Source organism: Cydia pomonella, chromosome 26, assembly GCF_033807575.1.
Source record: "Cydia pomonella isolate Wapato2018A chromosome 26, ilCydPomo1, whole genome shotgun sequence".
NCBI classification, from domain to species: domain Eukaryota; kingdom Metazoa; phylum Arthropoda; class Insecta; order Lepidoptera; family Tortricidae; genus Cydia; species Cydia pomonella.
The window spans coordinates 4,661,403-4,687,623 of record NC_084728.1 but is presented as its reverse complement, the minus strand read 5'-3'; the positions used below and the strand labels follow the sequence as shown (position 1 = coordinate 4,687,623).

General features: G+C 38.5%; 9 protein-coding genes across 9 annotated transcripts; 5 read left to right on the top strand and 4 right to left on the bottom strand.

The window, feature by feature from the left end:
* The first annotated feature begins 3,310 nt into the window (after positions 1–3,310).
* On the top strand, positions 3,311–4,219 carry LOC133532030 (chorion class high-cysteine HCA protein 12-like). Its single transcript, XM_061870520.1, has 2 exons — positions 3,311–3,446; positions 3,924–4,219. The coding sequence occupies exons 1-2, from the start codon at positions 3,396–3,398 to the stop codon at positions 4,167–4,169; spliced, it is 297 nt and encodes a 98-aa protein (XP_061726504.1). The 5' UTR covers positions 3,311–3,395; the 3' UTR covers positions 4,170–4,219.
* Positions 4,220–4,283: 64 nt separating this feature from the next.
* Positions 4,284–5,625, bottom strand: LOC133532027 (chorion class CB protein M5H4-like). The gene is made up of 2 exons (XM_061870516.1): positions 5,484–5,625; positions 4,284–4,687 (listed from the first exon to the last, which is right to left on the bottom strand). Exons 1-2 carry the CDS (start codon positions 5,529–5,531, stop codon positions 4,343–4,345), a joined length of 393 nt encoding a protein of 130 aa, XP_061726500.1. The 5' UTR covers positions 5,532–5,625; the 3' UTR covers positions 4,284–4,342.
* Positions 5,626–5,772: 147 nt separating this feature from the next.
* LOC133532029 (chorion class CA protein ERA.1-like) lies at positions 5,773–6,824 on the top strand. Its single transcript, XM_061870519.1, has 2 exons — positions 5,773–5,954; positions 6,476–6,824. Exons 1-2 carry the CDS (start codon positions 5,904–5,906, stop codon positions 6,779–6,781), a joined length of 357 nt encoding a protein of 118 aa, XP_061726503.1. The 5' UTR covers positions 5,773–5,903; the 3' UTR covers positions 6,782–6,824.
* A 3,464-nt stretch (positions 6,825–10,288) lies between these two features.
* On the top strand, positions 10,289–11,437 carry LOC133532025 (chorion class high-cysteine HCB protein 12-like). The gene is made up of 2 exons (XM_061870514.1): positions 10,289–10,395; positions 10,971–11,437. Exons 1-2 carry the CDS (start codon positions 10,348–10,350, stop codon positions 11,319–11,321), a joined length of 399 nt encoding a protein of 132 aa, XP_061726498.1. The 5' UTR covers positions 10,289–10,347; the 3' UTR covers positions 11,322–11,437.
* A 1,863-nt stretch (positions 11,438–13,300) lies between these two features.
* Positions 13,301–14,362, bottom strand: LOC133532031 (chorion class high-cysteine HCA protein 12-like). The gene is made up of 2 exons (XM_061870521.1): positions 14,265–14,362; positions 13,301–13,643 (listed from the first exon to the last, which is right to left on the bottom strand). Exons 1-2 carry the CDS (start codon positions 14,313–14,315, stop codon positions 13,404–13,406), a joined length of 291 nt encoding a protein of 96 aa, XP_061726505.1. The 5' UTR covers positions 14,316–14,362; the 3' UTR covers positions 13,301–13,403.
* A 214-nt stretch (positions 14,363–14,576) lies between these two features.
* Positions 14,577–15,512, top strand: LOC133532021 (chorion class high-cysteine HCB protein 12-like). The gene is made up of 2 exons (XM_061870511.1): positions 14,577–14,707; positions 15,048–15,512. Exons 1-2 carry the CDS (start codon positions 14,660–14,662, stop codon positions 15,399–15,401), a joined length of 402 nt encoding a protein of 133 aa, XP_061726495.1. The 5' UTR covers positions 14,577–14,659; the 3' UTR covers positions 15,402–15,512.
* A 4,511-nt stretch (positions 15,513–20,023) lies between these two features.
* LOC133532033 (chorion class high-cysteine HCA protein 12-like) lies at positions 20,024–20,986 on the bottom strand. Its single transcript, XM_061870523.1, has 2 exons — positions 20,907–20,986; positions 20,024–20,325 (listed from the first exon to the last, which is right to left on the bottom strand). Exons 1-2 carry the CDS (start codon positions 20,955–20,957, stop codon positions 20,098–20,100), a joined length of 279 nt encoding a protein of 92 aa, XP_061726507.1. The 5' UTR covers positions 20,958–20,986; the 3' UTR covers positions 20,024–20,097.
* A 266-nt stretch (positions 20,987–21,252) lies between these two features.
* On the top strand, positions 21,253–22,159 carry LOC133532022 (chorion class high-cysteine HCB protein 13-like). Its single transcript, XM_061870512.1, has 2 exons — positions 21,253–21,358; positions 21,701–22,159. The coding sequence occupies exons 1-2, from the start codon at positions 21,311–21,313 to the stop codon at positions 22,052–22,054; spliced, it is 402 nt and encodes a 133-aa protein (XP_061726496.1). The 5' UTR covers positions 21,253–21,310; the 3' UTR covers positions 22,055–22,159.
* A 2,590-nt stretch (positions 22,160–24,749) lies between these two features.
* Positions 24,750–26,185, bottom strand: LOC133532315 (chorion class high-cysteine HCA protein 12-like). Its single transcript, XM_061870930.1, has 2 exons — positions 26,085–26,185; positions 24,750–25,054 (listed from the first exon to the last, which is right to left on the bottom strand). Exons 1-2 carry the CDS (start codon positions 26,133–26,135, stop codon positions 24,827–24,829), a joined length of 279 nt encoding a protein of 92 aa, XP_061726914.1. The 5' UTR covers positions 26,136–26,185; the 3' UTR covers positions 24,750–24,826.
* Between the last annotated feature and the right edge of the window lie 36 nt (positions 26,186–26,221).

The following is a 26,221-nucleotide window of genomic DNA, read 5'->3' as shown; positions in this document are numbered from 1 at the left end:
GTTTTTATTTGCGAGTTCCTGTAATTGGTTCTGTACTACTATCTAAAAAGTTTAATGTATTTTTTATAGCTGTTGGAATTCCTTGTATAAATAAAAAGAAAATAAAAAGTGATTTCGCGAAATATTCATTAATTGCGTAATACGGCCTATTAATAAAGAAGTCTTTTACTTTTTTGTCAGATAATCTAAAATATTTACAATCCTTAAGAGGCTGTCAATACCTAAAGCGCGGACACTGTCTATTTGTATCGGAGTAAATGAGATAGCACTGTCGCATGTTACTGGGCCTGGGCAAGGGAATAATAAGAAAAATATTTAAATAAAAAAAGTGGATTATTAGTGTAATATTTAACTCGACCACGGTTTAGATATAAATGTTTTGAAATTGTGATTTTAATTGCAGACCCATAAGTCAAAACAATAAAGACATAAAACCGTTTAATTGTGATTTTAAGACCAATCTTTGCAATTATTTTCTATCGAGCCGATTTCGTTCAATCGTGTATCGAGTACGACCACGGTCTTTGAAATATAATTAATATGAACATATATTTTTCTTACTTGACTAAAACAAATAGTCTTTCTTAAAAAACTGTTTAAGTAACATCAATTTCAAGGACATTGGGTGTTGACAGCCTCTTAATGTCTTGATCAGCTTGAAGATACCAGATAAGAAGATATTGTATTTATATGCTTTCACATTGCAACAAGATTAAATCCTATAAGTTACTATGCAAACAATACTCCAAATGCATTGGAACCAAAAAAATATATGTAGTGCACATGCAGCGCAGGGGTTTATGCTTGTTTATCCTAATTAAGTAAAATAGCTTTGCTGGGATATCTAACATGAACAAACAGCCCAATGCGTACAATACTTAAGAGATGTCGCTGTATGTGTGTCATATCGATGTGACATCTTAAAATCATTGTTGGAATTGGGCCGAAAAGGATCTTTGCCTTAGTCATAACACATAATTATACGTGCGTTTCGATACGTTTTAAATTAATTATCGCTCTTGACTCGAGGATTTTATTATTAGGTAGGTATGTAACGCTGGTTAATAGGCTCGCCTGGATATAGCGTTGGTGCTATCTACAGCTCGGGCAGAAGTTTTTAAGACGAAATCCCAAATTTAACAGTAAATAGATATGTGGGATGTAGATTCGACGATAATTTTTCCAATAATCGTTTCAGCGAACGGTCTCATAGTGAAGAATCTCGACATCAAGATACTCTAGCTAGGTGGCTAAATCAAGGGTCAGATTCAGAAGGCGATGATCTTGGACACGGCGCGGATAGTCCGGCGGTTCCTCTGTCTGCGGCCCTGACAACCGTCAGCTTGGGCCTTGCCCCGCTGCCGGCGGCACCCTATGTTAGGTTAGGTTAGTTTTTATAATATATCTACATGTTTTTGTATTGTTTTTGTACGTTATAAACAACATAACTTAAGAAGAAAAATAAATAAAGATAATAGGAAGATTTGTAATTAGAATTACATGCACTTTAGTAATTCTTATTTCTCATGGTAATTTTACGAAACTCTAAGCTAATCATAAGATTATTATTATAATAAACAACATTTAAAAAAAATACTTCAATCGGGCCACGGTTATCGGAATAATACTAGTAAAACAGACAAAAATAGTGTAATTATTTTTGGAAAATTACGTTTATTTTATCCGTTTCCATCAGTCCTTTATACAACTAGAAGTTAATAAGCAAATATTAACTAAAAGTTTCTAGAAGTTATTGAAGGTCCTTAACGACGGCAGCCGCAGCCGGAGCCGGAGCCACCCTGCACGCTGGTAATGGCCACGTTCCCGCAGCTGCCGCAGCTGTAGTCGACACAGGCCGAGCCGCTGGTGTCGTACTTGCCAGAGAACTCCACGGCACTCAGGTACGGCAGTTCTCCGTTAACGTCCAAGTCTCCGCTCAGGCTGAGCTCGGAGGCGACGGCGATGCCGGAGGGGGAGATGGGGCCGACGCTGTTGACGGCGAGGTCACCGCCACTGCTGGGGATGGAGATGGAGTTGGAGCTGATGGAACTGCTGGAGCTCTTGCCAGATGACCAGCCGCATTTCTGACCGGAGATGGTCTGAAACGTAGTAACAACAATTTTTAGATCCGAAAAAGTATTTAAAGTGTAAGCAAAGCGCATTCGACCAAGTTGTTGTATTTCGTTGAATCAGGCTGTTGGTTAGCATCAGAGATACATAGGTTTCACAACGAGGTCGTATTTAAACGTATATGTTCTTTTAACTGGCACGTACCTAGTTTTTTGTAAATGCGAGCTGTTTTAACCGACATCAAAAAAGGAGTATGTTTGTTACCTCAGCAGAACTCTAACAGAAAAAAAAGGATGTTTTGTTTTATTTGAAAGTATTCAAGTTGGTCCCATTCTTGTCAATATTGTTCTGATAATGGAATTCGTTAAGAATTAAGGGAACTCCTCCAATCTTAATAGGCATGCATTTGCAAATAGTGTCATTTGGTGAAGTGTAACTGCTGATGAAGATAATGAAACTCTGCAATGACTCATATTTCACGTTTTTCTTTCTTTGTTTTTAGTTTCGTACTGAAAACGGAACCTTACCTTTAGTGCGAATCTTTGTGTGACATGACTATTTGGCCAGACAACAACGTGTCAGGCCAGACAGAATGCTGCTTCAAAAAAGTAAAACTGACTTCAAAGTGTGTAAAATAAAATTGTATCTGTCGTTCGCGTTCTGTCTTTCTCATCGACCCGCAGTAGTTTTTGCAATCGGTTTACATTTTTATATTTTGGCTTGGCATTGACTTTAAACATCATTTGCTAGCGCCATATGCGGGGATAATATTTTATTTAATACTGTATGAATTCGATTGTTTTTTAAGTTGATTTTACGTAAAATAGTACTTATGGTGTGTCTTACAATGTTTACTTTTTTGAAAAGAAAGATTTAGTATTGCTGAACACAAAAAAAAAGAAAATTGCAGTAAAAATAGCATTTAAGTAAACCAAGGAAAAATGTCTAATTATATACCTGGATCAGCAGAAGAGCAGCGCAGAAAAGGATAGCTTTGAATGCCATTTTAATTGTTGCTGTAGTAATGATCTTACTAAAGTATGATTTGCAGTAAGAATTGCAGGACTTTTTATAGTACTTACGAGTCTTTCGAAATTAACTTAAGATAACATACATTACGTAACTTCAATCGCCACGTTTGTCCACGTATGCTCAATAGTTATTAAATTAGTCTAGTCTTACTTGATAACATTAATGAGCCACGTGTTCTGTCTTTTGAAATACTATTGTTCTTCTTATCATTGTTTAAAGTGGTTTATTATAAAAGCTGCTCATTAAGAGTATAGAACATAGTTTTTTCGACCTTCGAATAAACAATATTAAACATGTCTCCATACACCGTGTTGGTCCTCTGCATCCAGATTTGCCTGATCCAGGTAAGTGCGATTACTTTATTTACTATGTTTTTAAATCTATTACTGTAACCCACCGAGTTCCTTATTTAATAAGGTGGCTCGTTGTGCATGTGTAATGACAATCAATTATATTTGTTTTTCTCATATTCGCCTATCGCTTCTTTTTAACCCTCCTAAAGAACGTTTAAAAATCTTTCTTTTTTCAATATGGTCTTAAATAATTAAATATTCTTTAAAGACACAAAGGAGTTTCTCGCGGACAGGATACGCCATTTGCAATTTAAAAACTGCAACTGAATACATTATATCATCATCGAGAGTTAGTATAGTTACCGTTAATGGCTATAGAATGTGATTCCTAAATTTGACGCAGAATTTCTGTTAGTTTTGAATTTCTGAAAGTTTTGTAAATCCAGAACAATTCTCGAACGAGCTTTTACTATTCTATCCATTTATATCCAATCCATCACTCAATAACAGTCTTTTTTCCATTAACAGTCAGTGATGAGCCAGCGCTGCTGCGGCTCTGGATCCAGCAGCTACGGTTCCAGCTCCGGCAGCAGCTGCGGCTCGTACGGCGGGCAGGGCTGCGGACAGGTGGGCGCGGCCGGCACCATCGACGCGTGCGGCACCACCTGCGTCACCGGCGCCGTGCCCGTGCTCGGCTCCGTCTGCTTCGGCGGCTGCGCGCCCGCCTGCGGTTCCGTCTCTATTTGTGGACAGTGCGGATGCGGATGCAACTAAATAGTTGTACCACTTACACTTCAACAAAAAAATAAACGCTTGGTGACTAATTAGTGTGTTTTGTTTCTTATGTTGCAATGTAAGGTTAGGGTTTCAAAAAATTAAAGTGACACGTAAGGTTTACTAAAATATAATTCTAATAAGTAATTAATAAACTAAACTGGGATTGTGTCTTAAGAACGTCTACCACAGCTGTTGATAATACCAGCGCCATAGCCAGACGAGAGGCCAGCGTTCACGCTACTCGGATTCCCGACCTCCTGCGTGATGGCCACGCAGTCCCCACAGCTGTACGATACCGGCGCTGTGCCGTTGGTGTTGAACTGGCCCTCGAACGCCACCGCGCTCAGGTACGGCAGCGCGCCGGACAGGTCCAGGTCGCCGGACAGGGCCAGGTCCGTGGCGACGGCGATGCCGGACGGCGCGATGGGACCGATGCTGGTTATCGCAAAAGCACCACCGTTGTCAGATATCGTGATAGAGCGGCAGCCGCAGTTAGTTGACTGGGTGACAATGGACTGTAATAAAACTATTAGATTTTTTTATTGTTTCTCTGGGTGATTTAAGATATTATTTTATTTACCACTAGCAACTCGCCCCGGCTTCATTACGAGTAAACCTTAACGAATAATACACCTATACTTTCCTCAAAAATCACTCTATTGACAGGTGAAAAACCGCATGAAAATCCGTTCCGTATTTTTTCAGTTTATCGCGAACACATAGAGAGACTGACGCAGCGGGAGACTTTTTTTACAATGTGTAGTGAATAACACATGCCTCCGTCTTTGTCCGTATAGAATTAGTTAAACTGCCCTCCGTTTCTACCTCTTAGGGTATGAACTCCGGGATTAAAATATCTTACAGTGTCTTTTTTACATGATCGACTATCTAACTCTATTGACCCCTATATTAAGTATGTCATTGCTTATTGACTAATACTGTTCATCAGTTTATTTAAATCGAATTAAGTAAGTGTTTACTTGCAGTTTTCAATTATGTCTAACTTGCAAATAATAACAAAATAATACATGAAACTCGACTGTTATGTTATTGAACGACCGGTCTGGCATAGTGGGTAGTGACCCTGCCTATGAAGCTGATGATCCTGGGTTCGAACCGAATCCCGGTAAGGGCATTTTTTTGTGACGAGCACAGATATTTGTTCTAAGTCATGGGTGTTTTCTATGTATTTAAGTATTTGTATATCATATATATCGTTGTCTGAGTGCCCACAACACAAGCCTTCTTGAGCTTACCGCGGGACTTAGTCAATCTGTGTAAGAATCTCCTATAATATTTATTATGCAATACCTGTACTAAGAAAGCTGATGTGCAGAAAATTACAAATTTGAAGGCCATTTTGGACTTTGTTCCAAACACGGGACAATGAATTAAATGTATAATAAAACAGATAATGAGGCACTTTTATACTTTAAAGTATGTTGCATAGATTGATAAAAATAAAATGATACATACATTTCATTGCCTATTATCACCACTATCAGGCACTATCGATGAAAATGTGCGTTGACAAAGTTTCAATATTCGAACTGAGGCATTAAATGTTATCTATTAAGATAAGAACTCTTTTGCCAACGCTTTATTACGAACGTGCTTTGCTAATATTTTTCAACACTGACCTATTTGTAATACTTATCGCTTATTAGTATATAAGTAGTGCCAGGTTGTTATCTTTTTATTATAGTAATATCAACTCACCTACATTCGAAAATGTCTCCCCTCGGAGTCTTTGCTCTCTTCGTACAGACTTGTTTGATCCAGGTAATTTATTGTTTCGCTTATAGCTTCTATCTTTGTTTTACTCTCCTTATAATATTCAAAAACACCGAGAATAATAATTATCATGTTTTTTTTTAAGTTTTAGATAAGTTATATAACTTTATAAATTAATTTATCCCCTAACTAGTAGGTATACCAAAGTTTGTATACATGTATACAAACTTTAATCAACGTTTGACTCCTCTCTTGGTATGAATTTCTGAGTGTAATTCGTGACTATTTAACTGGCAGTAAGCAGTAACTCGAGATTCCATAGTAACGAATCTGTGTTGATTATAAGTAAATCAATCAGATTTGATACAGACTTTTATATTATACGTAGCTTAACTCCTTCCTTCATATGAAGCCATATATGACAGTTAAACTCTTAATATTCAACTTAGTTGACAGCTATCTACGTTTAAATTTAAACAACTAATTTTATATTTACATGAAGTAAAATATTTATAATTTTTATTTATTTCAATACTGTAAAAATGCTAATATTTGCTTATATATCACAGTCCGTGCTAAGTCAGTCTTGTGGATTCCCACAACTCCCCTACGGGTCCGGATTGAGCGGACTCGGCGGTCTCAACAGCGCGAGCCAAAGCGCGCCCCCGCCGGCGCCCGCTCCGGCCCCGCCGAGCGCGTCGTACGGCGGCGTGGGCACCGGCCAGGTCGGCGTGTCCGGCGACATCGGCGCGAGCGGCCAGACCGTCGTCGTCGGCTCCGTGCCCGTGCTCGGCTCCGTCGACTTCAGCGGCACGGTGCCTGCGTCCGGCTCTGTTGCCATTTCAGGACAATGTGGATGCGGGTGCAATGTTTAACATAAGTTCTACTTAATTTAAATATAATTTACTTTTTTTATAATGTAAGCAGTTTAATTTATTATACGAGACTGACTGACCAGTGAAGAAGAGCAAGGCAGCGATGAACGAGTTAAAATTACACTATTAGCACAAGCACATCGGAGATTTTATCAAATTATATTGGTGGTTTTTTACCTCGCTCACCACTCCGCTACTTGGTTGCATAGGTAGTGGACAGGCAGCCTAAATATGGATTTCAGTGATTGGTTTTTTTATTGTTACCTCGAGGATAGCTTGACTGGGAAAGAGCTATATTTAATATCGTAGCCGCCAGGCAAATTGGTTATTATTATTATCTACTTTATTGTCTGCGACGGCGTCTAATCGATATCGCTCTTTACATACATTTATATTTTTATAGGATTCTTGTTAATTTGAGCCCAAATATTACATAATAACGATCGTATTCGTGTCATTCATATGACACTCATCCATCACAAACTAATTAAAAAAAAAACTTCACGAAAAATGGATACCAGCAACCAGGGATCGGAACCGGTTTTTTGGAAAAACTTTGAAATAAACATATATTTCGGTTTATTTTATACTCTAAATATAGGACTCGGTTGTGTTTTTAGATAACGACTTCGTATTATTAGATTGCCCAATTAGAAAGGAAATAATTAACAAAGAACGAAAAAATACCGTTTTCATTCCCATACAAAAAATTCCGGTGTCCGATCCCTGCCAACAACCAAAGCGCTTAGGATGAATAACTTAGAATGAAGTCGCGCTTAACATGTTTATGAACTTATGAAGTCAGATTCGCTGTATAATGTATGATGTATGGGTTCTATCGGTATCGATGAAGACTACTTTTGTTATAAATATATGAAGGACATTGTAAACGCACAAACGAAACACACTCAAATCGCCCGACCATTCTGTGTGATGACTCATCACACAGAAAGGTGTGTTTCGCGCGCTCCTATACGCACTGCGGTGCACCGCTCACCGCAGGCTACCAATATTTGAGGGTCCGCCCGGCCCGACCTTACAAAGTAAGGGGCCCCAATATATGAGAGCGCCCGTTAAGATGGGTGTTGTGGAGTGGAGTGTAGACTAATAAATAATAATAAAAGATTTTCAGTTACAGCCAATTATATTGAGTATATTTCCAGAAACAAAACGAAACCCAGTTTAAAATGATGTGGATCAAAGCCAACAGGTCAAATTTTCGGTAAAATTTTCTATAAAGTGATCTCAAAGTTATTGTGTAATCTTATAGCAATGCCACTAGAACTAAATCAAGATAAGTCTGCAAAGATTTCAATGGTACACGCAGTGCGTTATTTAACTTACGACGTATTTGTAACACTTGCAATGCGTATGCAAAATTGTTGCAGACTTGTCTTGGTCTAACTCTAGTTTAGGTTCCGAACTCTAGTGACATTGCTATATAGTTATACGATTATCTTAAGTTCACCCAATAGAAAATTTAATCGGAAATTGGCTTCTTGGTTTAGACTCTAGACCCACTTTAACAGAGGCGTTCAAATAAGGACGTTAAGAATATTGTTATATATCAAAATATTAAATTCCCTCGCTATCTCTATGCTTACGACAATGCACTGTGCTGCACCTGAAATAATTGATGACAGAAAATATAATAATAAAATTGATATAATGCAATAATATGTTACTTTTCGAAGCCTGGAAAAATATGTGACATGATCTTATTTGTATAACCAAAAGTGTCACATATTTTTGAAGCCTTCGAAGAGTAATATATTATTGGAGGCGACTGTACCTAAACACTTATTGAGTTTTTTAATAATTTAAGTTTTCCAGTATCATATCAAAGCTTTATAAAAGGACTATTGCTATTGTAATTATTGTAATTTTTTTAAATAATATCTTCGAGGACACAAATGCTTAAAGGATGACCCATGCTTGTAAGGTCCGAGTTCGGGCCGCGACATCCGACACTTTAGTTTTCTATAAAAAGGACAACTTGTTCACCGTTCACGCGTTATAGAAACGAAGTGTCGGACATCTCGGCCGAACCCGGACTGTGCCCGAGCCGGAGCGTCCGACACGTCATTTTATATGACGGCTGATCGGTGATCATGTGGTGCTTTCTATAGAAAACGAAGCGCCGAGGGCTCCGGCCCGGCTCTGGGCCGGTCTAACGTTAGTCATCCATTAGGGCTATAAATGCGGTCACTAAGTACTCCTTCAAGAAGCCTACCATTAAGTAAATCTAAAGTATCAATCACTAATATAGAATACCGGTGAACAGTCATTTAAACTGGATTGTAATTAGCGCCAAATTATTGATTTGAATTAGTTGCATCCGCATCCGCACTGTCCGCAGATGGAGACGGAGCCGCAGGCGGGCGCGCAGCCGCCGAAGCAGACGGAGCCGAGCACGGGCACGGCGCCGGTGACGCAGGTGGTGCCACACGCTTCGATGGTGCCGGTCGCGCCCACCTGTCCGCAGCCCTGTCCGCCGTACGAGCCGCCACTGCTACCGGAACGGCTACCCGAACCGCAGCAGTTCTGGCTCAGCACGGACTAGAAAAGAATAATTTTATTATAAATCTAATTAAATCGGGTTGCAACATGTTTGTTTTGTCCCCAGATCTTATTAATAATTTGTAGGGATCATACACGTTGAGTATGAGTAACGAATTAATAACTCAAAATGACTGGATGGCAACCTAAGCCATTCTGTGATCTCAGACACTAATACAAAAAAAAAATTGGTTTCTCATTAGAGAATGCTCCTTTATAATTCACATGGAACATGAGGACCCTTTAGGCATGGAACGCAACAAATATTCTAAGCCTACAATTTCTCTGCTTAGTTGTTTTTTTAATACACTACATATATGTATGTATTTATGTAATTTTGACGAGTAGAGTAATCAAATAGAAACTGGTAGGTAATTCAGCAAAGTCGATAGTAAATATTTTATAATATATTAAATATTATACTTATTATGTTTCACGAGGAAATAATTATGAGTTTTTAAAAATGCACGTCAAATCCACCACGTCAAAGATTTGATTACGATATAATCAACAACTCATAATATGGGCCTATAGGTATTGTTATTCAAATTACAAAATTTGGCTTCTATGGCTCAAAATCTTATGTATAATAATTAAACTAATAGGATATTTACCTGAATCAGGCAGACCTGGAGACAGAGCATGAACACGGTGAAGGGAGACATGGTGCTGTTCCTTACTTTCAAAGTTACTTTAAACTATAATTGCTTATATAGTTAGTTAAGCTTTTATACTAAAACGGTTTCAATGGAATGTTAAAACCATTGATAACTCGAACACGTGGTAGAATATTTTGTCTATTAAATAGTATTTTCCTAAAACAATGAGGTCTGAGCTTGATAATGACTACAAACGTGATCAATCACGAGCTGTTCGATTAATTGTTGTTTTTATTCTATTGTTGCATATGAAAGTAATTTTTGATTAGTGATAAAAATCTGTTTATAAACTGGGTCGACGAAGCGAAGAATCATTCTAGTGAGAACTTCCACTACTAACAAGTCAAAATGGCGTTCAAAGTTGTGATCCTGTGCGCGTTCGCCCTTCTAGTCCAAGTGAGTATAAGACTCCTTATTTATTTCTCTGAAATAATAAACGCCTCGTGTGATGAATAGGTAACCACACTGCTTATTTTTTTTATAGGTTTTTAGTCACTTTTTCTACTCTAAAGTGCATCATAAATACCAATACAATAAAGTCAATAAGTGATACCAACAATGAGCGTATTATGATCACCCTGATGGAGATACTATTTGCCCTCACTTTTGTGGCTCACCTTATAAGTTTTAACTACCTGAAATAAATATATGTATGGGAGTTTTTAGAAAATAGAGTAAGTACCCAATTAGCGTCAGAAGTTATGAAAAGTTAATCGATGTCAGTTTTGTAACGACAATTAAACATGAAATCTTTATCTGAATCAACAATTTCCCTTTTTTTACCTTGTAGTTCATGAAATAAACACAAAAACCAAGTTTTTATTGACATTTAATGCTTAATTATCATCAGAAAACTACGTAAAGCTACTAAAACCTCCCGTATGTGTTACGTACCTACCTATAAATATTTCAAGATATTATTTTTGTCCTGTATTAGAATAATATGTATTTAATGATATTTTGTGTTGCAGTCCATCTCTGGACGGAGCTGTGGTTGCTCGTGTGGGTCCGGCGGCTCTGGCAGATCCAGCAGCTCCGGCTCTATTGGCTCCGTTTCTATCTCCAACAGCGGCGGCGACCTCCTCGTCACCAGCGCCGGCCCCATCTCCCCCTCTGGCATCGCCGTCTCCTCCGAGCTCGGCCTGAGCGGAGACTTGGACGTTAACGGAGAACTGCCGTTCTTGAGCGCTGTGGAGTTCTCGGGCAAGTACGACACCAGCGGCTCGGCGTGCGTCGACTACAGCTGCGGTAGCTGCGGGAACGTGGCCATCACCAGCGTGCAGGGGTCTGGTTCCGGCTGCGGCTGCGGCTGCGGACGCTAAGAACTCCAACTACGATGACTCGACACCTTCAAGTTATTTTTGGCTGCCTTTCTGCAAACTTGTACCCATGTATGAGTATATTTTTTCTGATCCATTAAAATGTATTGCCCAAATTAGCATTGGCTTTGTCTTATACACATTATCTATGTTTAAAAATATTTTTTTTATTGAATCTGACTAGTCCTCATATAGACTCCAGGTTTCCTTAAGTCATATCAATCGCTTTCGTGAAAGAAAATGACTGCCTGCATTAAATTTTGGGATAAAATAAGTTTATCAAAAACCAAGAAACCGCTATACTTACCTAAAAGGAAGACGTACAGTATTCAAATAAAAACTATTAACTTACACACCTATGTAAAACTTATAATTGGGAACGAAATTATGAGAATGTATATTAATTTATAAACCTATTCTATTTACAAAATCACAATAAAAAAAAAGGATAAAAAATTATATACTTAACCAAACTTAGCCATAACAGATGTAAGTGGTATGCTGATTAACTATTGTGTTATAAAATTTAAGTATGCTTTTGTATCAACAAGCATTTAGCTTTACACGTATGTGATTTATCATCATATTGCTATTCATTTACAACTTAACGTATAATTTAATAATTTTGTTTATGATACGACCTTGACGACCGTCTTGGTGTTTGGAGCGCTTTTCATGCAAGACTTTTACTTCATTTCATATAATATTACATACATTACAATTTATATCATAGATGTCACTTAAAGGTGTGTTGCGACATTGCTCGACTTCGCTTGACATGTCGCCAACATGTGTTGCGGGACATTTGTTTCCTAGTTAATTAAGAATAATTTTTAAGAAAAAAATACCGACTTCAATGAGGGAGACCGGTAAAAAAACGATTATTGTTGATTTTAGATATCATACAATGACATTAAAAGACACAGGTTTAAATATTTTCACTTCTATGACGTTGTCACTTGTCAAGGCGACTAGGAGCGCCCCCAGCGCCCCTCGCGGGCGCCGCAGGCCTGCGTTGCGGTCTCCGTAGAGACCAAATTTCAATGCAGCTTGTCTATTGCGATAGGCGTGGATAAATGGGCAGGCGACTTTGATAATTTTTTCGTTTTCATAAAATATATAAATTAAAGAAAAATTTAGCAATGTTGTTTCGTTGCCATGGTCATGTTTTTAACAAAAAAGTATTTTTCAAAATCGGTTTAGAAATGACGGAATTATGGAGTAACAAACATCAAAAAAAAAAACATACAACCGAATTGATAACATCCTCTTTTGAAATCTTGAAGTCGGTTAAAAATAGGATTGAATTGGGACTTTATCGTATTATTTTACAGCCAAAAATTACAGGTGCCAGACACGTACCACGCTTTCTGCATAAAAACGACTACGTCACGTCAGTGTCATTCGTCACAGCGTCGCGCCATCCACACGTACTACGTCGTTCACGTAAACTTTGCGTGGTTACAATAATAAGTGCACTACTGTCACTTTATTCCAAGCGACATCTTTATTTTTGACAAAACGACAAATACCGAGCAAGAATATACACAATATAAGATGTAGGTGCTAACATATTGAGTGATGCTCGTCTGCAACTGTATGATCTATAATAGATACGCTATATTCGGATTCATAACTTCTAGGTTTAATGTAAGTCATACAAGAGAGTTAAGAAATGTTTACGATACAAGGAGCTATAAAGAGCTTTTTATCGCCTATGTAACTCTTTATGAGCTAAAACACTAGCTACTTAACATGCGCTATAGCGGCCAAAACAGCTACTGTTGGTCTTAATGCTATAGCTGAACTTATGCCACCACAACCTGTAGGCAAGGACCATATGGCTATTCTAGTGCCGGTAGATATCTATAGGTAAGAAAATAGATGCTAAGTTTAGCCTAATTGTTAGTTAGGAGGGCACTTAAGTTGGGACACCCACTGTACGTAATAGGCGAATATGGGAAGTATAACTTAAATTCAAGTTTCTAAAGAGTTCTCGGTTCAAAAACAAGTTTGTTTTTGAATGATTTCTTTATTTCATGGCATGTATTCAAATTAATCGGATAATCGTTGAGAGTTTAGAATTTAGTTGCATCCGCAACCGCACTGTCCGCAGATGGAGACGGAGCCGCAGGCGGGCGCGCAGCCGCCGAAGCAGACGGAGCCGAGCACGGGCACGGCGCCGGTGACGCAGGTGGTGCCGCACGCGTCGATGGTGCCGGCCGCGCCCACCTGTCCGCAGCCCTGCCCTCCGTACGAGCCGCAGCTGCCACCGGAGCTGGTGGAGCGGCTACCCGAGCCGCAACAGTTCTGGCTCAGTACGGACTGAAAAATAATCATTGTTTATGTTTAAAATCTACGACCGATTCTGGATACTGTTATACTCGTACATTTTAATCATCAAGAAGTCAGCGTTAGCGTTTGTAAAATATGTATGACTGTAGGGTGTCTAATTCTGGCTTTGTCGTTAGATCTCATTGATAACATGATAACTAAATGAGTCTTAAACGTTGAGTTTTACATATTACGATCGAAATCTTCTTAACCTTTAATTTCCTTCTGTGTTCAGTATTTTTCAAAGCATAAATATTAAACCAATTGATATGATAATTATTGTAATATTTAGGTAATCTTTACGAGTAAAGCATCAAAGTAAAACTAGTACATTAAACTTCTTCTTCCTCGCGTTGTCCTGGAATTTTTGCCACAGCTCATGAAAGCCTGGGGTTCGCTTGTCAACTAATCCCAAGATTTGGCGTAGGCTCTAGTTTACACATTTTAAATTTTCACAAGCAAAAAAACATGACTAGTTAACGAAACACATATTAAATTCATTCACGCATTCTATAAGACTTTATTATAATAAAAAACATTTACATTTATATTAGTATTTTTAAACGCGTCTGGCACTTAATCTTATTTAATAAAAACCAATATGATATTCACCTGAATCAGGCAGAGCTGGAGACAGAGAACGAACACGGTGAAGGGAGACATGGTGCTGTTCTTTACTTTCAAACTTATTTGAAACTATAATTGTGTACGTAGCTAGTTAAGCTTTTATACTAAATCGATTTCACTGGAATGTTGAAAACAATGATAACTCGACCGCTTGGTGGAATATTTTGTCTATTACATAGTATTATCCTAAAACAATGAAGTCTGAGCTGATAGTGACTACATACGTGATCAATCACGGGCTGTTCAATTAATTGTTTTTTGAATTATTCTATTGTTATAAATTAAAGGAATTTTTCAGTAGTGATAAATATCTGTTTATAAACTGGGTCTACGAACCGAAGAATCATTCTAGTGAGAACTTCCACTACGAACAAGTCAAAATGGCGTTCAAAGTTGTGATTCTGTGCGCTTTCGCCCTTCTAGTCCAGGTAAGTTTTTAACTCTTCTTATTTATTTCTTGGAAATAATAAACGCCTCGTGTGGCAAATTACCACGCTGCTTCTTATTGAACAAATAGGTTTTTAGTCTCTTTTGATGCTCTAAATTTCATCATAAATACCTATACAATAAAGTCAATAAGTAATACAATCAATGAGAATTTTGTGCTCATCCTGATGGAGATACTATTTGCCATATATTGGTGGCTCACCTTGTGAGTTTTAACTACCTGATATCAATAAACGTATTTACCGACTTCTAAATAGTTATTTAATGACATTATTTCTGTTCTGTATTGAAGTAATTATTTAATGTTGTTTTTCGTTGTAGTCCATCTCTGGACAGAACTGTGGTTGCTCGTGTGGGTCCGGCGGCTCCGGCAGATCCAGCAGCTCCGGCTCCATCGGCTCCGTGTCCATCTCCAACAGCGGTGGCGACCTTCTCGTCACCAGCGTCGGCCCCATCTCCCCCTCCGGCATCGCCGTGTCCTCCGAGCTCGGCCTGAGCGGAGACTTGGACGTTAACGGGGAACTGCCGTTCCTGAGCGCAGTGGAGTTCTCGGGCAAGTACGACACCAGCGGGTCCGGCTGCGTGGACTACAGCTGCGGCAGCTGCGGGAGCGTGGCCATCACGAGCGTGCAGGGCGGTTCCGGTTCCGGCTGCGGCTGCGGCTGCGGACGCTAAGGACACGAACTGCCAATCACTCGAAAACTGCAAGTTATTGTTGGCATTCTAACTGCAAACTCGTGCCTATATTCAACTGTGCTGATCTATTCAAATGCATTAACAAAATAAGCATTGCTTTTTCTTGTAAACATACACCCACAATACCCAAATTAGTATATTTATGAGGTTGCTAGTGGCCTAACGGAAACGCAGCAATAAATTTTAACCCGGATTTGAGCCCCGACTTGTACCTGAGTGTTTTATAACTTATGTTAAGGAAAACATTTTAGAAAAATCTAACTAAGGTAACTCAGCCTAAGAATGCCCGGTTGTTAAGTTTGCCTTCTTCTAAAATTTCATTCTATTATTTTATATATGTGAATGGGTTAAAACTTTGTGATTATGATCGGTACAATTTTTCATGATCATATTAGTTAGACATAAGAAAATTAAAAAGAATGATGGGCTTTACTTGGTGGCGTCTCTCTCTTAATTTAAGAGCAAGGCTCTTGTCGGTGGAGTAGACGCCAGTTTTACCTAAAACCTACCTACCTAGTTACCTAGCTACCTAGTTTTGGTAGCGTACCTTACTTATTTTCAATATGAACAAGGTTTTCCTAATATCTAACAGTCACTTTCTTAAAAAGCATTGCCTGCGCCAAGTTTGGAACTAATGTGCTAAAAAACCGACCTCCAGCTGTTTAAGGTGCGGCAGATAGACTATTCTACGATCATGCCCAAAATTCAGCATAACAAGATTCAACCATTAAATCATCTGTCATAATCTCCAAATTCAACCTTACAGCCTCCAAGACCTCATTAGCAAAAAGTACATTGACCTTATTTTGCAAACTATCTAGGAACATAATCTGTTGATTATGGTTCTAGATAGTTTGCAAAATGACTATGACTATGTTAGACTGTTGTCTAAAAAAGCTCAACAACACATAAAAAACAACTCATCTACACCACGAATCTTCACATCTTAACATTAATTACCACCATCACCTTTCATAACAACACCAGATCACTCCAGTGTCACATAATTTGTTAGAGATATAAAACATCCCACAGACCTTACGGATCCAGCCACCCGTATACTTTGCGGGGACTGGACCCAACATTTTAAACGCATAGTAAAAAATGTGCGGCAGATTCAGAAAACGGAGTTTCGAATCTTTTTTGGATCACAATATGGCTGCCATAAATTTAATCAGTAATCTAAAGGCCTTTCTCGATGGTCTTACTCGATTCGATACCTGAGTTTTTGACTTTTGCGCTACAGAAAAAAATCACGAACAAAGGTCTAAAATGCACTTTAAACATTTGTAACAAATTTGTACAAAAACTTAAAATATGAAACTTATTCTAAGCATCGGCAATATCATGTTTAAGGGAACTTATCGATTTCTTTTTATATTAATTAAATATATAGAAAATTAAAATTAAAAAACTTGATATCAGCAATCCCAGACACACACATCCATCCCTCTCACACTTACGCTCATTGAGAGGGAGAGAAGAACACGAACTTAGGGGGCATTAAGAACCGAACCAAGAAAGCGCTACGTTAAGAAGAAGGACGTACATAATTCAAAGTGTAATGAAATGACGCACCTAAGTTTACTGAGTAGCAAAATTCAAAAATTTATTCTGCAAGTAGGCCTCAAGGGCTCTTTTACAAGTCAATACAACATTTATAGTAACATCATATAGTGACATGAAAAATACATAACAACATTTATAAATACAACAGCCAATACCTGGGTAAACATTACATTATAATAATCTTAAAATAAATAATTACTACAATACAATAGAGATGTAGTCTCAAGTTGCGTGCGTGTTTGTTTTATTAACCTGAATAACATCATGCCGATATGCCTGAGATTGAAAAATTATAATAATACTAGTTTTTCCGGCGACTTCATCTGCGTTGATTAGTAATTTAGGTAGCTTATGTCTTGTTTATAATAGGGTTGTTTCAATCTACAAATCTTACGGCAGAATTGTATCCCAATAAATTCTTTTGGATTATAAGAATATGTTAAACTACTTTTAGGGGACCTGTAATGACCATATTTTTGTAAATATTGAATTTAAAATATCTTTTGGCACACGTCACGTAACCAAACTCGAAACGCCATTGAAGATTCTGATGACGTCACAACTCTCGGATTGACACTGTTGACATTAGGCGATAAACAAGAAATGACAAATGTCAGTTGACAGTTCGTATCTTCTACGTGTGTATGTGTGGTGTTGTTATGTGTCAAACCGTAAACTGTGACGTCACACAATTTTCAAAGAGCGTTTTGGGCGCGAAAGCATCTGTCAAAATATATTTTGTTAATTTAACATATTTAAAGCCGTTTTTAGTATAAAAGTTGAATTTTAGAGCAACTTTTAGTTAATATAGAACGTAATACAAGCGTTTCAAGAAATTGGAAACAACCCTATTCCCCATACAAACTGCCTAATTTGAGAGACAACTATAATGTCTGGGTAAAGTTGAATGGCTATCATTAAATTGAGCATATGCTTAGAGTCAGACCAACATAAGTTGGCAGCGAGTTAAGTACACGTCATAATTTCATAGAAGTTTGGCGTTTAAAATAACATTTGAGTCGCTTAGCTTCAAACTCAGGTAAATTATCCATCTGTCAGATTATGCGATTTTGGTATTATGAAAAGGTAATAAGGTAGATATTTGCTGAGAGGGTCGAATGGATTTATCTGAGTTTGAAGTTAAGCGACACATTTGCACTGTGTGGGCTGCTAAAATCGCTGCCAACTTATCTTGGTCTAACTCTACTTCATTTATACGAAAACGGACATATACAAAGACGACCTGAAGACCAATTAAACTAGTCGACGACGAGGCGAGGAAGCGGAAGGCCCCGCGCCACTTGGTTGACGGCGGTCCAAAAATACCTTAAAAAAACAAATATCGACATGAACCTATCCAGGAATCGTGCCAACTGGAGGCTTAGGACAAGGAAGGCAGACCCCAAATAGGGATAAAGGTCCAGGATGATGTCGATGCTTGCTTCAATTACAAGACGATTCATTAATTATCATATTTCTACCCCGTTTTTCACCCGGAATGATTTCGGGAATGAAACTATCCTTTGTCCTTCCTCGGGACTCAAACTATTTCTATACCAAATTTCAAGAAAAACTGGTCAGCGATTTAATCGTGACGAGGTAACAGACACATATACACAGTTTCACGATTTTAATAAGAGAGCTACCTATTGTTATGCTCTCCTAAGCTAAAGGAGGTATCTGAAAAATAATTTAATTAATTAATTAATAGAAATGTTAGATTGGTATGTACCTTAAAATCTGAATCTGAAAAATGCATTAAATTTTCATACTGCTTTTTAGCTTAGCAGCTTCTTCTTCTTTTAAAATATGGCTTCCATCAAATCTATGATGATTTTGCCAATGTCAAGTTTCGTTGTAAGTTTTAAGTGTGCTCGTAGAGCATGGCGTTGTTCGGTAGTTGCTTTTAGTAAAGAGATAGCTGGACTTTACTAAAAGCCACGATGGATTGCCGGATGTTGATTAAAACATGGTTAAACGCGTTTCAAGATTAGTTTTTCATTAACTGCACACTTCCACGATAGTTCACTGCATAATAAGCTATCAATACTACACTTTGTCTCTCGAGAAGTCTTCGCCATCTTGAATCTCAACGACAACCCCTCGCTTAGCAGCTTTCGCTGGTTTTAAACCTGCCTCTGAGTAGGACATTTTTACATATAATTTATGTCATAAATGTCAACCTTCAACTTTCTGCAGAACAACAAATTATGTCAGTGTCATTCGTCTCAAATCACAACGTCGCGTCATCCGCACTGCATAATTTTTTTTTATATACTACGTCGGTGGCAAACAAGCATACGGCCCGCCTGATGGTAAGCAGCCTCCGTAGCCTATGTACGCCTGCAACTCCAGAGGAGTTACATGCACGTTGCCGACCCTAAAACCGCCCCTCTCATTGAGCTCTGGCAACCTTACCATATACTTATACTTAGTGTGTAACTTAACGTTAAAATATAAGCACACTTTTTCCTCGTGTTATTTTTTCTCTTGACAAAATGACAAATACCTACCAAATGAATGTGTTTTAATATAATATCTTAAGCTTCTAGTTCATACGAAGTTACGAAGCCATATATAGCATTTATAATATGCAACTACAATGACAGCTATTCACATTTTTTATACAAATATTTTTACATATATGACATGCACTAGAGGCTTCACTTCTAAGTTGTTTACAAACGTACAGATAAAAACAAGATTTAGTATTGTCGAGAACCAGATTGCAGAACTTCAGTTTAGACAAACTTTCAAAGTATAAAAAGATTAACTTAGACAGTCAGCGCCAATAGTTGTGGAAATAAACATGACCCAACGACGTATGAACCAAATGATAAAAGTTTTACATAAAAATCTCAACAGTTCGTGTTTAAAAGAATCTGATATACTTTGATGTATATATATCTTATTTTGTAGAGCATATTAGAGACATTTAATATTAGATACTTTAAAGGGTAGTCACATTCGCTATTGTTGATGTTGTTTTGCTAACTTAAAGGAATTGACACAACGGTATTAACAAAACGGTATTATTCAGAATTGCTTTAATTAAAGTCATGGGTGATTCAGAAATTCATTTAGAAAGAGATCTTAGGTGAGTAGTTTATTTGCATCCGCATCCGCACTGTCCGCAGATGGAGACGGAGCCGCAGGCGGGCGCGCAGCCTTCGAAGCAGACGGAGCCGAGCACGGGCACGGCGCCGGTGACGCAGGTGGAGCCGCATGCGTCGATGGTGCCGGCCGCGCCTACCTGTCCGCAGCCTTGCCCGCCGTACGAGCCGCAGCTGCCGCCGGAGCTGGAGGAGCGGCTAATGGAACCGCTCAGCACGGACTGAAAAATATTGTCCGTTGAAAATTTGTTGGACCCCTCTTGAGTGCATATGAAACACCAGAATCCTAATAGTACAGTCAGCATCAAAAGTAGCGGGTCAAACAAGGTTTCAAAAGTATCTACCATTCTGTTACAACTTAACAAAATGTGGTGGTTCTATATGTAGAACAATTGAGACGGTAAAAGATATAACTTTTGAATGTAAATTTTAGATATTTATCTATATTTGGAAAAGTTATCCGGAATATCAGATACTTTTAGCGCGTTGTTTCATCTGCTACTATTGATGCTGACTGTACCACCTGGTGTTTAGCACACATAAAAGAAACATTCTTGTGTATCACAAATCATTAACTAATAGATGTATTCGTGGGCAAATACATATAAACAGCCTCTAACCAAAAACTCATACACCTACTTATTCATTTTAGTAAAATAATAAATGTCTTAACTAAAAGAAAGAAATACAAGAGCATGTAGTTCATTGTCGAGTTAGGAAATAAAACTACAAAGTAAACGATCTATTATAAAACTAAAACGTTAGACAGAATTTAAAAAAGATGAAAATTAAAAAAAAATACCTGAATCAGGCAGAGCTGGAGACAGAGGACGAACACGGTGAAGGGAGACATGGTGCTATTCCTTACTTTTCAAAGTTAATGGAAACTGTAATTGCTTATGTAGCTGGTCAAGCTTTTATACTGAAACGATTTCAATGGAATGTTGAAAACATTGATAACTCGGGACACGTGGGAGAAAATCAGTATTTTGTCTATTACATAGTATTTTCCTAAAACAATGAGGTCTGAGCTGATAGTTACTACAAACGTGATCAATCACGGGCTGTTCAATTAATTGTTATTTTTAATTATTCTATTGTTTTAAATGAAAGGAATTTTTGAGTAGTGATAAGAATCTGTTTATAAACTGGATCTGCGAAGCGAAGAAACATTCTAGTGAGAACTTCCACTACGAACAAGTTAAAATGGCGTTCAAAGTTGTGATCCTCTGCGCTTTCGCCCTCCTATTCCAGGTAAGTTTATAGCTCTTATTATTTATTTCTCGGAAATAATAAACGCCTCTTATTCAAAAAAATTAGTCTCTTTTGCTGCTCTAAAGTTCATTATAAATACACATATACAATAAAGTCATTAAGTAATACCATCATGAATACACATACACAATGAAGTCATTAAGTAATACCAACAATGAGCATTTTGTGCTCGTCCTGATGGACATACTATGTATTTGCCATATATTGGTGGCTCACCTTTTATGTTTCAACTACCTACCTAAAATAAATAAATGTATTTACTTATAAATATTTCAAGACTTTATTTTTGTAATATATACTTAATGAAGTTTTGTGCTGCAGTCTATCTCTGGACAGAACTGTGGTTGCTCGTGTGGGTCCGGCGGCTCCGGAAGATCCAGCGGCTCCAGGTCTATTGGCTCCGTGTCCATCTCCAACAGCGGTGGCGACCTTCTCGTCACCAGCGTCGGCCCCATCTCCCCCTCCGGCATCGCCGTCTCCTCCGAGCTCGGCCTGAGCGGAGACTTGGACGTTAACGGGGAACTGCCATTCCTGAGCGCCGTGGAGTTCTCGGGCGAATATGAAACTAAAGGGTCTGGCTGCGTCGACTACAGCTGCGGCAGCTGCGGGAACGTGGCCATCACCAGCGTGCAGGGCGGCTCCGGATCCGGCTGCGGCTGCGGCTGCGGACGCTAAGAACACCAACTACAATGACTCGACAAGTCCATGTTTTTTTTGGCTTTCTGCAAACTCGTACCTATGTACAATAGTGCTGATTCATTAAAATGCATCAACAAAATAGGCATGTTTTTTTCTTACAAACATTCACCCATAATACCCAAACTATGAAAGTTATGAGAGTGCTAGTGGCCTAGCGGTCAGGCAGCAATAAATTGTAACCCGGATTTGAGCCCCGACTTGTACTGGTGAGTGTTTTGTATACATTAGTTTAGAAAAAATAACTTATCTATGGTATCGTAAGCCTAAGAAGGCCCGGTTTTTAATTTCCTCGTGATATTCTCTTAACAAAATGACAAATACCTACCAAGCGAATGTTTTAATATAATATCTTAAGCCTCTAGTTCAAACTATAGTTATATAGCTATAAATCAAGTAAGCAATAACTTACTTAACAATGTTGGAGGGTAGAATAAGTTTTCTGCCAACAAACTGCTATGCAGTTTGGCAGATAAGTGATCATAGCCGATGTAATTTCTCTTTTATAAAAAAAAAAAACGAAGCCATATATGTCAGTTATAAAATGCAACTCTATTGACAGCTATTAAAACTCAAATATTTATACAAATAAAATTATTATCTATAGAGTTCATTTCTAAGTTTTTTTATAACCGTAAGGATAAAAACAATATTTAGTACTGTCGAGACCCAGATTGCTGAACTACAGTTGAGACAAACATTCAAAATATAAAAAGAATGACTAATACAGTTAGCCTCAAAAAGATCTCAACAGTTTGCGTTTAGTAGTTATTTATTTTACAAGGAGGCAAAGTTGTTGTTTAACCGCTCGTGCTAATATTGATACCCGAGCAAGCGAAAGATTCCAAAATTCAACCACGGGCGTCGCGAGTTTCAGGGTTTCAAGGAACGAGGGTTAACAAGCTTTGCCTCCATATGAAACACAAGTTTTTTCACCACACCAACGCGAGGAAAATACAAACTATGATATACCAAAAAAACAAACCAAATCATCATTGAAAAGTCTAAATTTGCAAGGAAAAAACTCAAAATTTGCATCTGATTGCTTTGCCCCACGTGCATACATAAATTCATCTTTCTCATTAGTTTTTGAACAATCAGGAGGGCCTTTACCCGTTGGTGTGGTGAAAACTAATATGATATATTTTGAGTTTAATACATAGAGATATTCTATTTTTGTAATTAGAGAAAGTTAGATTAGATACTTACATGGACCCAGACTCTCCTGTACACCTTAAGAGGGAAGGGAGGGACGGTATCTTTTCTATGAAATTCCATTTCGGGAGAAAAAAATTCTACTAAGTCTTAACAAATTACTTTGATTTTGTTGACGATCGTTTTAGCATAATATATTCTAAATTAGGACATTTTATTTGCGTAAAATCTCAATGAAAACTCACAACATGAATAATAAACTAAAACTAATTACAATTAGAATAACTAAAGTAAAAATCATGCAAGCAGCGTTCCCGCGCTGGATTGCGTTGCCTCCCTCAGCCGCTTTCCCAGCTCCTTGTGGAGTGGAGCATATGTGCCCCTCTGCCCCACGAACCAAGTGTCTCGACGCAAAACGCAATGAATTCGTATTGAGCGCCGAGACAGCTATATTTGGCTACCTTTTGATGCTCCCGAGTGTCCGCCGCCGCACCAGCATGATTGCTGGTCGATGGGAAGTAGGATGCCGCTAGCGTGTCAGCGCAAGTGGCGTCCCATACCAACGCGCGACCCATCTTCCAGGGAATTAACGACATCCCGTCGGGGCGTTTACCGTCATTCCGCACTATTTGGGGCTCCAAAGCGGCGGGAACGCCGGCACTGACTAGTGCCCTTCTCAAGATGTCGTTAAGGGCGGCGCGCCGCGGCGTGGCGAGACAAGCGGGCCGGCACCCGAAGAGCAGGCGAGCCCATGGTGACCGAGGCTATCTACATGGGATCCCAAGACGCGCAGTCGTGGTCGGCACAGAGTGCAACTTCAAGCCGGAGACCAGCGGCTATGTGAAGCGTCTCTGGGTCGATAAAGGTGCCGGTGTTAACGAAGGATACGCGTGGAGCCAGTGACCTGACTCTGGCCTAGATGATGCCAGGCGCCTCACTCACACTTGAAATTTTACGGGTACCCAAGCCACCATATCTTATCGGTAAGGTGGCTTGAGTCCATGCCTGCTCGCTAAATTGGATGTTCAAAATGGATTCAATTTTTAAAAGTAAGTCAATAGGTCGGAGTAGACGGGGATATTTCCAAAAGGAGCAGCGGAGCAGGTAGGTGAATTTTGGAATGAGTAAACAAGATTTTAAAATAAACAAAGCAGAATGACTTTGAGAAGGCTGTCCGAATAGTCACTAAATTTCGAAATAGATTTACTCAGAAGGGGAGGGATGCCTTCATTGAAGATGGGTGCCCCGAGAAGATGTCGACTGTCTTCAGATATATTTTTGATGGTTAGCGCGATGTTATTAAAATTTTGAATGATTTTGTCGGAAATACATAATTCGCATTTATTGAAAGCAATTAGATACTTGTAAAGCGTAATCTCATTCGCTATTTTTGATGTTTTTTATCGGATTATCTATAAGTAATTGTAGGCACTTATTTTTCGATGTTAGCGAGTTGACACCTAAATATGTCAAAAAGGTTATAAGGTTAAGAACTATATTATTAGCAAAAAGGCAAACACAGTTATTGAGAATTGCTTTAATTCAAGACATGAGTGATCCAGAAATTCTTTTAGAGTGAGATCTTCGGTGAGGAATTTATTTGCATCCGCATCCGCACTTTCCGCAGATGGAGACGGAGCCGCAGGCGGGCGCGCAGCCTTCGAAGCAGACGGAGCCGAGCACGGGCACGGCGCCGGTGACGCAAGTGGTGCCGCACGCGTCGATGGTGCCGGCCGCGCCCACCTGTCCGCAGCCCTGCCCGCCGTACGAGCCGCAGCTGCCGCCGGAGCTGGAGGAGCGGCTAATGGAACCACTCAGCACGGACTGAAAAATATTTTCCATTAAAAATTTGTTGGGCTCGTTTTCTTTGCTCTTCAGTGTTCATGAAACACTGCGTTATTTTCAACTACATAATTCTAATAGCACCAACTGGTATGCTCCATATAAGAGAAATATCATTAGCAAATTTATAATTAACATATTTATTCGTGCGCACCATCATAATATAAAATAATATAAATGACCTCTCAACATAATATTAGTTTATGTGACTGCTACATAATGAAAGGCATTAAAATACGTGTGGGTTCATGAAACGAATGAAATGAGTTTCATAAAAGGATCACACGAGTATTTTAATGCCTAATTATGTACCGTTACATACACTGCTTTATCTACATCATTGTCATAACTCTTTAAATGGCATATATGTCGTTTTTGAGTTGTTGGAAATTAGATTTTATTACAATTAATCTAATTTGAAATTTAAATAACATTATCGGTCGGGAGCCGACGGCCTAACATTCCAAGGGATAAGCTGCAACAAAATAATTGTATACTTACGAACTAATAAAACGTGAAAATAGCGATGGTACCTGGCTCCACATAAAACCAGCGTCGTTTCCCACGCTAGTCGCGCCAGCTGCTTTGCTGAGTGGAGACCATTTCGACTTCACATCTTTGTTTCTATTATTGTTTTGTGTATCTTTTCCCTGTATTTGCTATTTGATTTGATGTGGTGTCTGAATAAATGATTTCTATTCTAATGCAAACCTTTTGCGCTTTACATTTACGTTGTACCTACAGATACAGCTTTGTTAATATTTTACGCCGTTTGTTTATCGCATCTGATTTTATACGTGTTATAGGAAGGTTATGATATCGATCTAGATACACCTTATATACTATAATTATTAATTTTAGTCGTAAATTTTAAATGTCTTAGATATCTAACACAAAGAAACATAAAATCGGGCATGTAATTAACTGTGTAGTTAGGTAAACAATCTACAAAGTAAACAATCTATTATAGTTGGTCGTTAAAATAAGTGAAACTTCAATCAAAAATATTTACCTGAATCAGGCAGAGCTGGAGACAGAGGGCGAACACGGTGAAAGGAGACATGTTTGATGCTGTTCCTTCGCTTTTGAAGCTACTTGAAAGTTGAAACTATACTTGCTTATGTAGCTGGTTAAGCTTTTATACTAAAG

What these genes read in the sequence shown, in the direction of transcription:
- LOC133532030 (XM_061870520.1), top strand. Translation starts at nt 3,396, where the DNA reads ATGTCTCCATACACCGTGTTGGTCCTCTGCATCCAGATTTGCCTGATC. An exon ending in TCCAGATTTGCCTGATCCAG is followed by an intron (nt 3,447 to 3,923) that starts GTAAGTGCGATT and finishes TTCCATTAACAG; the next exon opens with TCAGTGATGAGCCAGCGCTG.
- LOC133532027 (XM_061870516.1), bottom strand. Translation starts at nt 5,531, where the DNA reads ATGGCCTTCAAATTTGTAATTTTCTGCACATCAGCTTTCTTAGTACAG. An exon ending in CATCAGCTTTCTTAGTACAG is followed by an intron (nt 4,688 to 5,483) that starts GTATTGCATAAT and finishes GTTTTATTACAG; the next exon opens with TCCATTGTCACCCAGTCAAC.
- LOC133532029 (XM_061870519.1), top strand. Translation starts at nt 5,904, where the DNA reads ATGTCTCCCCTCGGAGTCTTTGCTCTCTTCGTACAGACTTGTTTGATC. An exon ending in TACAGACTTGTTTGATCCAG is followed by an intron (nt 5,955 to 6,475) that starts GTAATTTATTGT and finishes TATATATCACAG; the next exon opens with TCCGTGCTAAGTCAGTCTTG.
- LOC133532025 (XM_061870514.1), top strand. Translation starts at nt 10,348, where the DNA reads ATGGCGTTCAAAGTTGTGATCCTGTGCGCGTTCGCCCTTCTAGTCCAA. An exon ending in CGTTCGCCCTTCTAGTCCAA is followed by an intron (nt 10,396 to 10,970) that starts GTGAGTATAAGA and finishes TTTGTGTTGCAG; the next exon opens with TCCATCTCTGGACGGAGCTG.
- LOC133532031 (XM_061870521.1), bottom strand. Translation starts at nt 14,315, where the DNA reads ATGTCTCCCTTCACCGTGTTCGTTCTCTGTCTCCAGCTCTGCCTGATT. An exon ending in TCCAGCTCTGCCTGATTCAG is followed by an intron (nt 13,644 to 14,264) that starts GTGAATATCATA and finishes ATTATTTTTCAG; the next exon opens with TCCGTACTGAGCCAGAACTG.
- LOC133532021 (XM_061870511.1), top strand. Translation starts at nt 14,660, where the DNA reads ATGGCGTTCAAAGTTGTGATTCTGTGCGCTTTCGCCCTTCTAGTCCAG. An exon ending in CTTTCGCCCTTCTAGTCCAG is followed by an intron (nt 14,708 to 15,047) that starts GTAAGTTTTTAA and finishes TTTTCGTTGTAG; the next exon opens with TCCATCTCTGGACAGAACTG.
- LOC133532033 (XM_061870523.1), bottom strand. Translation starts at nt 20,957, where the DNA reads ATGTCTCCCTTCACCGTGTTCGTCCTCTGTCTCCAGCTCTGCCTGATT. An exon ending in TCCAGCTCTGCCTGATTCAG is followed by an intron (nt 20,326 to 20,906) that starts GTATTTTTTTTT and finishes AATATTTTTCAG; the next exon opens with TCCGTGCTGAGCGGTTCCAT.
- LOC133532022 (XM_061870512.1), top strand. Translation starts at nt 21,311, where the DNA reads ATGGCGTTCAAAGTTGTGATCCTCTGCGCTTTCGCCCTCCTATTCCAG. An exon ending in CTTTCGCCCTCCTATTCCAG is followed by an intron (nt 21,359 to 21,700) that starts GTAAGTTTATAG and finishes TTTGTGCTGCAG; the next exon opens with TCTATCTCTGGACAGAACTG.
- LOC133532315 (XM_061870930.1), bottom strand. Translation starts at nt 26,135, where the DNA reads ATGTCTCCTTTCACCGTGTTCGCCCTCTGTCTCCAGCTCTGCCTGATT. An exon ending in TCCAGCTCTGCCTGATTCAG is followed by an intron (nt 25,055 to 26,084) that starts GTAAATATTTTT and finishes AATATTTTTCAG; the next exon opens with TCCGTGCTGAGTGGTTCCAT.